At 36.4% G+C, this 12,186-nt stretch overlaps 1 protein-coding gene across 1 annotated transcript; it reads right to left on the bottom strand.

Annotated features, from left to right (window-relative positions):
* Nucleotides 1-519: 519 nt before the first annotated feature.
* LOC117023401 (histone-lysine N-methyltransferase SETMAR) lies at nucleotides 520-12,100 on the bottom strand. Its single transcript, XM_033108076.1, has 2 exons — nucleotides 11,791-12,100; nucleotides 520-8,468 (listed from the first exon to the last, which is right to left on the bottom strand). The coding sequence occupies exon 2, from the start codon at nucleotides 8,463-8,465 to the stop codon at nucleotides 7,440-7,442; it is 1,026 nt and encodes a 341-aa protein (XP_032963967.1). The 5' UTR covers nucleotides 8,466-8,468; nucleotides 11,791-12,100; the 3' UTR covers nucleotides 520-7,439.
* Between the last annotated feature and the right edge of the window lie 86 nt (nucleotides 12,101-12,186).

Below are 12,186 nucleotides of genomic sequence, written 5' to 3'. Positions count from 1 at the left end.
GTGCTTTTACAACTGTGTTGATCAAAGGCTTGTAAATTAAGATAAGCATGGTTTAGGATTTGAACAGATTTGGAAAACCCAAGCTGAGAAAGTATATAAACTTTGGGGGATCAATTCTTTTATAGAAGCACAGTAATGGGATTTTTCTTGTCAAAAAAAAGTGCTTCCTTTCCGCCATCATTGTAACCACAATTTCACAATAAAACTAGCATTGTAATTAAAACCAGGATAGTGGTTTATAAGCTCATGTAGGTTTCAAACTGGCTTTGTCACTTAATAATTGTGTTACCTTGGGCAAGTTAATTCCCTCATCTGTAAAATGAGGATTATATACCATTGAATTTAGCATGAAAACCAGGAATACTTAAGGTATAAATTTAAATTTAAATGTGTGACTTTATGTTGAAAGTTATAAAATGGTGAGAGAAAATGATCAGAAGACTCAAGAATTGTCAAGTCTCCCTAAACTGATTTAGATTCATTGTAAACCAATCAAATTCACCAAGAGGCTCCTTTTTGGGGGTTGGGGAGGTGATAAGAAATCAACAAGCTGTTTCTAAAATTTTTATGGGAAAAGGAATTAGAACAGCCAAAACAATTTCGAAGAAAAGGAAGACTCATACCACCTGATTTCAAGACTATAAAGGCTAATGTAATAAGATATACACTTTAATTTCAAAACTGTTTTGTTTTTAAACTTATTAATGGGATCAAATGAAGTCCAAAAATAGACTCAGAGATAGGTCAATTGATTGACGAATGTAAAAAGACAAATCAATGGAAGATAGTGCTTTTTCACACATGGTGCTATAACTGGACATCATAGGCAAAACAGAAACCAACACCAAAAACCAAACCATACCTTGGTACAATGTACAGAAATTAAGTCAATCATAAGCCAGAATGTACCCCAAACTCTAAAACTTCTAGAAGAAAACAAAATGTACCTTTATAGTAGATGGTTTCAGATACCTAAAAATTCAGCATCAGTTCTCTGAAAATTTCCAAAATGCCATGGAGGCGATAAGGAAGAGAAATTGCATAAGCGTTCAGGGATTAACAAGCACCTTTCATATTTTACTGACAGATCGAAAAAGAGAAGAGCTCTGACTTAAGTTAGGCCGGGTCAATTTGGTTGAAGAAAATTTTATAGAAGCACCTGGTTCTATCATTGCAAAAGAGCCTTAACACAAGATTCTCTTACCAGCAATACCAGAGGATTCAAGTTTACATTGAAAGTATGTTCTACTGACACATTGTATTAACACCTAATTAGAAGTCGATTTCATAGAATAAAAGTGACAGGTAATTCATCATGTATAACTAAATGTATAACTAAATGTTACTATTTTAGTAACAAAAGAATCTTAAAATCATTTTAATGTAACTGTTCCCCCCAGATATTCTGTATTCACAATGTAGCCCATTTCTAATCACCCTTTGACCTTTCACCTGTCTCTACTGAAAAAATGGAAAAAATGTGACTGAATGCAGTTCTTACATATCTGTAAAGGAAAAGTCTACTAGAAATGAACATAGATTCTTCATTCACAGGCAGTGTAATGATTCATTCACAAACGGAAATACATTTGATATGGAAAGCCTAAAAGCAAAAGACAACCTTGGCACGTCATATGGTAATTTTTTCTGCAACAAAAAGTTTCTTTTCCTGGCAACCCTCTCTTTCATGATACAAAGCCAAATGAAGCTTTCTGACAAATGACTTCATGTGTAGGCAAGATGTGCTATTTTTTTCTACCATCTCGATATTGGACAGCTCCCAAACAATTTCAGGAGAGATTCTTTAAACATGAAACTCGGGCTCATCTACTCTAAATCCATTCTTTTCCCTAAATGGAAATCTGAAAAAACAGGAAGTACTTGGCAGCATAGAGAAGCAAGTTTTGTGGCTTAAGTATTTACTGGTAACAGACTAGTTACTCGTGACAGTGTAGTAAAATGCAGAACTTCACATTTGAGAAGAAAAACAGCAAAAATCTGCTTTGGTTACCAAGGTTCCCTTGGCAATTTAAAGGTGTTAAAGACAGTATTACGTGATACATAGAGGAACCATGAAACAAGAACACAAGCTTTTCTTTAAAGTTCCTTCGTATAACCCCCCTCCCTGTCCTGTCTAAGCACCAAAATTATACAAACACTGGAAGCAGTTTTTTGACTGCATATAAGGACTAAAGACAAAGGTTAAAAACAATGATTTCTGGTTTGGTTTGAGGAAACCTACTCGGGGAAAAAGTGTGTGCTTGCTGTACAATTTGAGGTAACCCGAAATACAAATAAATATGAATACAAATCTCTAAGTGGGCCGTGAGGATTAGCAGACCCAATAACACTACCAAACATACCATTAACCAACAAAAGGAAAAAAAAAAAACACAACATAAACTCTGCCCCCATGATTTCTCCCAGCTGCCTTCCTCTGCAGCCCCTCCAATTCTACTGCTGCTGAAACAGGAAGCATTTGCAGGTAACAATTTGTATCTTTTTATCAGGTAACTTAATTTGTATCTTAAGGGTATAGTAGTATCATCAAAGTATCTAGTAAAATGTTAAACTACCAAACAAATGTAAAACATTATTTAGTCAACCCACCCATCCAAAACCAGGTTGAGACCCACAGGAAGTCATGAAATCAACTTTGTGGGTTACATCAGTTTTGTTTATTTAAATGAACTACAGGAAAAAATACTGGAGTACACAATATTTTCATTTGTTGTGTGTGGCCAGTACACAAAGTAGAAACTTCACTATAATGAATTAATCAGTGAACTTAACTGAGCTGTTATTTCAAATATGTTTTCCGAGCCAATGAAAGCATTCAAAGCACATGTTAAAACTGAAGTAGGTAGTACATTAAAGCTGCTCACAAGTTGATCCCATGCGGTAGGAATAGCAACGTCCTTAAGTGCTAAAATTGAGTCAATATCTAATACTTCTGATTCTCAGGGGTTGTTAAATATCAGTTAACCTTTCAGAAATACGTAACTATTATAAGTATGCTTATAGGGATTCTTATATGAAAAATATGGTGCTGGATTGGAACTTAGGTATTCAGAATTATAAATTCCTAAGCCAATGACCCTTACACACTAAAAGCAAACGTTCATGTAGAGTAATGTACCCCAGGTCACAACCAATGAGAACAGGCTTATGGTAACAGCACAGAACATCTGGTTTTCAAATAAGTGTTTTCTATATTAGGATACTTACCATGTTTCCCCGAATATAAGACCTAGCCAGACCATCAGCTCTAATGCGTCTTTTGGAGCAAAAATTAATGTAAGAGCTGGTCTTATATGAGACCTGGTCCTATATTATATTAAGACCGATCTTGTATTAATCTTTGCTCCAAAAGACGCATTAGAGCTGGTGGTCTGGCTAGGTCTTATTTTTCGAGGAAACACGGCACTCAATCCAACATCCCACTGGACTACTGTAGAAGAATTTTTGAGCTAAGAGGACATAATTGCCACTTTAGCTCTATGAATGCCTACTATGAGCCCGATATTTTAAATTATCTCCCTATTTGCACTCATTACCATTTCTTCTAAATCTAGAGGCGAAGACCCTATCAATATTATAATAACCAAGGATCAAGTAAGTTTCCTCATGAAGTATCTCACCCAGTTCCAAATTCCCAGCCTCTTACTTTCATGCCTCGATGCATTATGTGATGAGAAAAATACACCTGTAGAGTGAGATTATGGGTGCAATAACTGATTGAATCAGGTGGCTGGTATATTCTGTTACTGGCAGCAGATCAACCCTGAGTCCTAGCCAAACTTTCACAAATTTGGATCACTAGTGCTAAGGAAGATTAGTGGGCGGTCAGATCTATGAAAAATCAGTTACTGTCAGAAAAACAATCGGTCTGGTGGTTAGACATACCATCTTTAAAAACAAGAGGAAAACATTCTAATGAAAATTCTCGACCTGTGGATGTTCCCGATTTTGCTCTACCCCCTACATGTTCTTGAATCTGACCCAATTCCTAAAACCTCAAGTGATCTCATTTTAAGTAAATGATCAGGCAAGATGTTCCTAGTGTACAAACACTGACAAAGCACATTTTCACTGGCATATATTGTCCATTTCAGCTTGCTGTACCTTTTATAAACTTTCATTCTACAAATGAGTGGCTACTAAGTACTAAGGCCTGTGACAGGTTCTAAACGTACAAAGGTGAGTAAGGTAGTTTTCTGTCTGTAAGAATGTCATAACTTAGTGAAGAAAATCAAAGTGGATAAAAAGTGAATAAAAAACTAACATGCAAAATAGAAACTGGTAGGAATCATGTAACAGAAAATATGTGAAATTCATGTGGACAGATTACCTATAGTTGTAGAGGTACCAAAGGAGGCTTCATATAAAAAGTAGCTACTGAACATGTGATAGGGCAACATTCCAGATAGTGGGAAAAGCATGAATAAAAAACAAAGAACAGGGAAAACACAGACCTTGTAGAGGAGAACCATGATTGTTTTAGTGTAACTGCAGCAAATAATACCTGAAAAGAAGTTTAAAGTTGATATGACCTTCAGGAAGGTATTGAATGGGAGGTAAAAAGTCTAGATGCTTTTTTTTGGGTATATAAATATAATATTCTTTTAAAGCATTCTTTGAATGACACACTAATGACAGACACTATATATCATTATACATACTTAACAATACCACCTACCTGAGTGCTTCCTAAATACTTGGCATCATTCTAAGTACTTTACATGTATTAACTCATTTATTAATCCCAACCTTGTCAGGTCAGTTCTACAATCCTGATTTTACAGATGGGGCACAGAGGTTAAGAAATTTGCCCTAAACCATCCCTCCCATGAAAAGCCTGGCCACACCTACCCATTCTAAAGCTGAAGTATCTTTGCTATCCAGGAATAACTTTTAAAGCTATTCTAATGGAGGGAATGGTGAAGACTTACATCCTGTAAGTAACTTGAATGACTTAATCTTTGAAAAATAAAAGGTACCAGAGGCAACGGATTAATAAAAGAGAAGCAATTAAAATATACAACCACATCGTCATTAAAAACTACGGATGCTAAAAACTAACGAACAAATGTTATGTTTCTGAATGTATTACTTTTCCCTCAACCTATAGATAACGTAACTCAGAGCTACCAGTATGATAGGAAAACTTTTTTATACTTATTTGAGATCAAAGAGTCCTGATACATGTAACAAAGTAGCTCAAATTTCTTAAGCTCATATACCGTCCCAAAATCGTTTCATAAAAACAAGCTGAATCAAAAAGAAAAAATTAGTATCATGACTGGTGCCTAATGGAACATTTTAAAAATTTATTTTTTCTGAAACGAAATTGTAACTTTTTCGTTGCTAAATAGCAGACAACATTTTTTAAAGCCCTAGGAAAAAGGGCGGGGGGAGGAGACCAATGAATACTAACTGGTTAAATTAAGCTCTTGAAGAACAGTCAAAAGTTAGCCTATTCTACATTTTGGATATCTAATTGCCAAAGTCCTTCCTTAAACTGATTTTCATCTATTGAAATAAAAGTGCTTTCCAAAAATAAGGCAATACCTTTACTTAGATTTCATATATTTAAAGAATCTTGGCTAAACATTCATGTTACACAGAATTACGTTACCTCTATATATTTGTTAAAATCAAAATAAAACACAAAACTTAAGTCTATTGAGGAAGAGGATGGAAAGATAATTAACCCCACATATCTGAACAGTTTAAAAGCACACATATTTATAAGATGCTTTCTTAATACTACACAATATTATTTTTATCATGAAAATCTAACCTTCCCTTACTTTGACAATCACCTGGTTTCCAACTACACTTATTTTACTTACTAATTCACTTTAACTTTTTAAATTGTACTTTAAAAATCAGAAATAGAAAAGCCCTGGTAAAAGCACCAAAATCGAATGGAAGAATGAAATTGAAAGTCAAAATATAGAAAACAACATAAGGTCCAGCACATGCCTTGTCCCAATAAAGGAACTCACAGGCATGAGTCAAGACTGGATGCTTACTGACATTTCAAGCTCTAGCATGTTTAAAATTTGACTTCATCTTCCTTACCAACCAGGGGCCTCTCCTGACTTTCCAAATTAGTTAATAGTATGATCTATTGCCTGTTCTTTAAAATCTTGAGTGGTTTCTTTCTTTTTTACCTCTATAATCATTAAGAGATGAAATGCTGTCAACTTTTTATTTTCCCTCACAATCTCTTGTTCACCTATTGTTTTCTCTCTCTCCAGGTCATACTTTAGGTTCATCTCATGCTGACACCATTGCAACATTATCTTAACTGTCTCCCTACTTCCGATTCTTCTGTCATCTGTTCAGTCACACTGGACAGTTTCCAAATAATTTTTCAATCATACCTTTTGTGGATATCACATTCCTCTGTGTCTGTTACAAAACCCTCAACAAAAATGACTAAAATCAAAAGGGAATCTATATGGAAAATATTTGCAGCAAATTACTACTAGCTAGTATAATAAAGTCCAAGAATTAAGAAATAAAATATCAAGGCTAATATATAAATGGACAGAAGTCTTGAATAGACAACTTGTCTATTACTAATACTCAGCAAATGAAATTATAGAAAAAGTTCCCACCTCACTAGTTAACAAAAATATTACAAAGAGAAAGAAAGCTCAACATACTTTTCACCTATTAAATTAGCAAAAGTGATTATAGACTACCCAATACTGGCACAGGTAAACTCACAGGGACAGTGACACTGTAAATTACAACTTTTGGAAAACAACATGGCAATGTTTTAAGAGTCATAAAAAAGTTCATACAATGACCTTTTGAGACCTAAATGGTCAATCAGGCAACAGAAAAATGAAGTTACAGACAAAACAGTTCGATGGAACATTTTTAGACATTAAAATTATGGAGACTGTGTAGTCATAGTGAATGCTTATTACAGTGTTAAAGGAACAAATAAAAATTACGACTAAAGAAAGATTACATACAGACAAGGAAGAAGGAAATTTTAAAAATCTAATGTTGGGGTGGGATTAAGTGATTTTTGTTTAGTTTCATTTTGCTTTGTAAAATTTGAAAGAAAGAAAAACAAAACTATTTCTGCAAACACCCCAGCTTTCAAGGCTCTCTAGAGATTCCCAAACCTGTATAGAACACAAGCACCTCATATAATTCTGATGTTCAACTAATTCTAGAAACACAAGGTGGCCTCATACAATTTTCCCAATGTAATCTTTAGTCAGTCATCCTCTCCAAACTTGTTTACTCACTGTCCCAAAAACAGCTTTCCTTACATAATGGCATTCTTGATCACAACCTTACATCCACGTAGAATGTCTTCCTTTCTTCTAATTTTGTTAGGTTGGTACAAAAGTACTTGCAGTTTTGGACTGAATTTTAAATCACTATAACTAGGCTCAAACACATTTTTATTAATCAAAATAGGAACCATTACAATCAACACATTTTTGCCAACGAGAAGTAAGTTTGTTTATTCCTGTAGCGTAAAAATCCGTGCTTCGGGATTTGATGAACGCTTGGAACGCATTTTCTGCATCCTGCTGGTTATGGAAGCATTTTCCCTGCAAAAAGTTGTCGAGATGCTTGAAGAAGTGGTAGTCGGTTGGCGAGAGGTCAGGTGAATATGGCGGATGAGGCAAAACCTCGTAGCCCAATTCGTTCAACTTCTGAAGCATTGGTTGTGCAACATGTGGTCGGGCACTGTCATGGAGAAGAATTGGGCCCTTTCTGTTGACCAGCTGCAGGCACTGCAGTTTTTGGTGCATCTCATCGATTTGCTGAGCATACTTCTCAGATGTAATAGTTTCGCTGGGATTCAGAAAGCTGTAGTGGATCAGACCGGCAGCAGACCACCAAACAGTGACCATGACCTTTTTTTGGTGCAAGTTTGGCTTTGGGAAGTGCTTTGGAGCTTCTTCTCGGTCCAACCACTGAGCTGGTCGTCGCCGGTTGTCGTATAAAATCCACTTTTCGTCGCATGTCACAATCCGATCGAGAAATGGTTCACTGTTGTTGCGTAGAATAAGAGAAGACGACACTTCAAAACGACGATTTTTTTGATTTTCGGTCAGCTCATGAGGCACCCACTTATCGAGCTTTTTCACCTTTCCAATTTGCTTCAAATGCCGAACGACTGTGGAATGGTTGACGTTGAGTTCTTCAGCAACTTCTCGTGTAGTTGTAAGAGGATCAGCTTCGATGATTGCTCTCAACTGGTCATTGTCAACTTCCGATGGCCGGCCCCTACGCTCTTCATCTTCAAGGTTCTCGTCTCCTCTGCAAAACTTCTTGAACCACCACTGCACTGTACGTTCGTTAGCAGTTCCTGGGCCAAATGCGTTGTTGATGTTTCGAGTTGTCTCCGCTGCTCTACGACCCATTTTGAACTCGAATAAGAAAATCGCTCGAATTTGCTTTTTGTCTAACATAATTTCCATAGTCTAAATATAAAATAAACAGCAAGTAATAAGTCATTAGCAAAAAAACAAAGTGAGAAATGTGTATTAAAATGATGTATAACATAACCACATTTATTTAAGAATGTATGCCAGTATTAAAACGTTCAGTTTTCCGTAATTAAGAATCCAGAAACGGGAATCATGAATGGGTAAACAAATCCCATAGCTGTGTTCTAATTTTGAGATTTCAGTCTAAAATATCACATTGGGAAGTTAATTATATAGCCTCAATTGCAAGCCCTGAACAAATAAATAAAACATTCCACTTTCAAAATAGCTTTTCATTATAGAAACGTTAAAAATGTACAACTTTGATTTTGTAGGAAACATCATTAACTTGGGCCTGCTGAAATAATTTACAAAAAACAATTCTATCATACTTTATCTTTCATACCTAAGAGATGATCTAGCGATGGTTTACTTAATATTCGTCTATAGTTGCCTTCCATTAAGATGTCATAAATTCCTTAAAAAGACTGAGAAAACAAAATCTTGAATAACTATTCTTAATGAGTTCTCATTATGTTAGGAATTACAAATTAATTCAGTATCAACTCAAATATTTGGAACATTAAAAAGTTTTGAAGGTTAAGACAGCATCTGTGGAACATAATAAATTCTCAGAAAAGAATTACTGTTAAAGAAAATGTAAGTTAGCTTATCTTACATATTTTGTATATAATACACACAGATTCATAAGAAATACTGACAGAGCATCAACCATGTATCAGGTAGGCAACCCTAACAGTGATTAAAACTCCGTTGCTGCCCTCTGGATGAACAGTCTCAAACTGGGGAAGAGCCAAACAATTATCAAGTAAATGTTGAGAGAGGCATGTAAAGGGTCCTGTGAGGTTACAAAAGCACCAAGAGAATGCACATAAGGATGGAAAACTTCAGGGAAGGTTACAGGGAAACATAAAATAGTTAAACTCAACTAACTATACCATAAAAACAATTTGTTTTTCACAACCTCTAAATGTCAATTCCATGTAGCAAAATGTTTCACTGCACACATGCCTGACTACTCTAGGGTGAAAAATTAGTGTTAAGAAACCAAATTAGCTTTAAGAAATCATTCGTAACCTCCAATAAAAATTCTCTAATTTATTTTACTATACGTGTGACTTACAGATTGTAATAATTCTACTTGAATAAATGAGACCAGGATAGAAAGTTAAAATATAAAGTTAAAGAAAAAAAAAAGGCAAAATGTAGTAAAAGCAAAAAAGAAAACAAAAACCTAAGTGCAGTAAGACCAAAAGCTTTCTGATGGGCAACAGTACAAGGATCAAAAGCTTTAAATGTACAATCCCTTTGGCCTTATATTTCTGCTTCTGGGCATTTATTTTAAAGAAATAATCAAGGAAGTGAAGGAAGATCTAGATACCTAGAAATTTTAGCCATTGATGTCAGTTCTTAGCCAAAATCTTTCAAAATATACACAAAGATATTAAGACATGTTATTGTTATTCCAGAAATTCCGAGATCAGATTATATGAATTATGGTACGGCTATCCTCTAGAACACTATGCAGCCATGAAAAATGCTTTAAGAACAAAGTATTTCCTATGTTACCAATGTTTTCTACAAAGAAAAATACGGATGACAAAATGAGCACAACTCAAATGAACTTTTGTAAAACAATACCAATTAAAAAGAGAAACCCCTTTGTTTAAGTGTAGTATAAACTGTAACTTTTGGTGGAGGGGCTATAAGAGACTTTTGTGTTCTTTTGGCTTTTAAGTAATTTCCGAATGCCTACTGACATGTTATTTGGATCAGATAATAACAGTTGAAAGTTGTGTAGTGGAATTATAGGTGATTACCCATTGGGAAATTCAGCAGTGTTGTTTGATAATTTCCTTAAGAAAAAAAAATCACTTCTCTCCTTATTGAATTATCTTATTCCTATATGCCAGATTTTTAAATAGGGAGAAAAAAAATTCATGAAAATGTTCATATTGTCCCATGATAAAAATATTAGGTACGTAAGTGCAGAAATGCGAACTGCATGAATGGGTAGACAAATTCATCAGTATGCCTTAACCTTGAGATTTCATTGTAAAATATCTGGAAGCTAACTGGACAGAGTCACTTGAACCTTTTACCAAAACAAAACAAAACAAAACAAATCATCTTTCAACTACCATTCTTCCACTTTGCTATGTATGGCTCTACTTTACTGGTCCACAAAATAGTTTTCCAGGCAGTCTCCCCAATTCTAAAGATTTTTTAGATGGTGGAACTCACCTCAGTAATACTTCTGGATATTTTTCAGAGAGGTCCTGTTTTCTTCAGACCAACTGCCAACAAAAACCCAATAATTATTAAATCACTCAACCATTTTCTAGTCTGGAGCCCCACCAATCTATAGTAATAGGGTTCATAACGAGTATTACGAGGACACTTTTAAGAAGCTACCTAGATTAGTGCGACTAGGTTACTCCGTAGAAATACCAACATATATTTCACTTTCTTAATTAAAAAAAAAATCACTGTTATGAATGAAAAATTGATCTAGCTTTAGACAAAATGTTTGCTTTTTGAGTATATTTAGTCAACTTGGATTACCGACGATATTTTCCATTTTCCTAATTCATTTATAGCTTGTCAATCCATTTCCACCATTTCAAACGTGTTTTTGTTTTATTTAACAGAACATAAGATTTTGCTAATAGAACAAGATCGATGGCTGCCCTGAACAAAGTCCTACCCGAGAGGTCCTTTTATCTAACGTGTTTTCTGTCCCTGCAAAACCATTGCTATTTCCTTTTTAAAAAATAAGCATATGCCTCGTGCATTGTGGAACAGCTGCTTTTCTAAGGTCAGAGTAGCAGCGTCTATGCAAGTGAATTCCTCAGCGTTCTGAAACCTGAGCTTAATCTCGTGAGAACCACGCGGAAACACCTCTCCCCACGCAGGATATGTCTAAGAACCTTGCCTTCCCCATCTTAATTAAGGAAGCGGCCACAGCCAGTGGCACTTGGCTGAGAATATCACAAATTCCCGAAACGCACTGTCAAAGGGAGGAAGAACGGCTCGGAGGAGCAGACCCCAGAAAGGCTCTCGAGCGGAGTCCAAAGGATTAGTCCGGAGGAAGAGAAGTGCAAATCCTCTCCGCCTCTTTCTCTTTCGCGGCGGGAGAGGAAGCCTCGTCCTCTTTCATCCCGCCCCCCGCTCCCCACCCCGCCGCAGGGAGAACTTTGCTATGGCTGCCCTGTGGCCCCTTCACTTCCGGTGCCAGTGCCGCTAGAGCTGCGCCATCCTCCCATCAATCGGACAACCGTAACTTCCAACTGACCTTTTTAGCACAGCTGCGACTCCTCTGACGTTCACTAGGTGCTGTCCTGGAGGGAACCGTGGATGAGGGCCGCAGTAAAAAGAAACTACGGGGGAAAGACTTGCCTCTCCTCTTTCCAGAAACATGAAATGCGATAGAACTGCGGCCACAGCTGCCCAGACAAAATGGCGCCGGGAAGCCGGTTTGGCGCAGGCGCCTTGGAAAGAACCTGCCCCGCCCCCGTGCAAGTCCTGGCCGCAGCTCCGGGTTCAGTTTCCATGGGACACTCCACTGCCAATCCTCGTGCCGAACTGCTCTTCCTGACCCTTCAATTTACCAATCAGTGCTCAGTCAAGCACATCCGGAGTCGTCTCTACCAATCATATTTCAGGAGTTGCTTACTCAATACCTGATTCT

This window comes from Rhinolophus ferrumequinum, chromosome 6 (genome assembly GCF_004115265.2).
Source record: "Rhinolophus ferrumequinum isolate MPI-CBG mRhiFer1 chromosome 6, mRhiFer1_v1.p, whole genome shotgun sequence".
Lineage (NCBI taxonomy): Eukaryota > Metazoa > Chordata > Mammalia > Chiroptera > Rhinolophidae > Rhinolophus > Rhinolophus ferrumequinum.
This window is presented reverse-complemented; position numbering and strand designations above follow the sequence as displayed.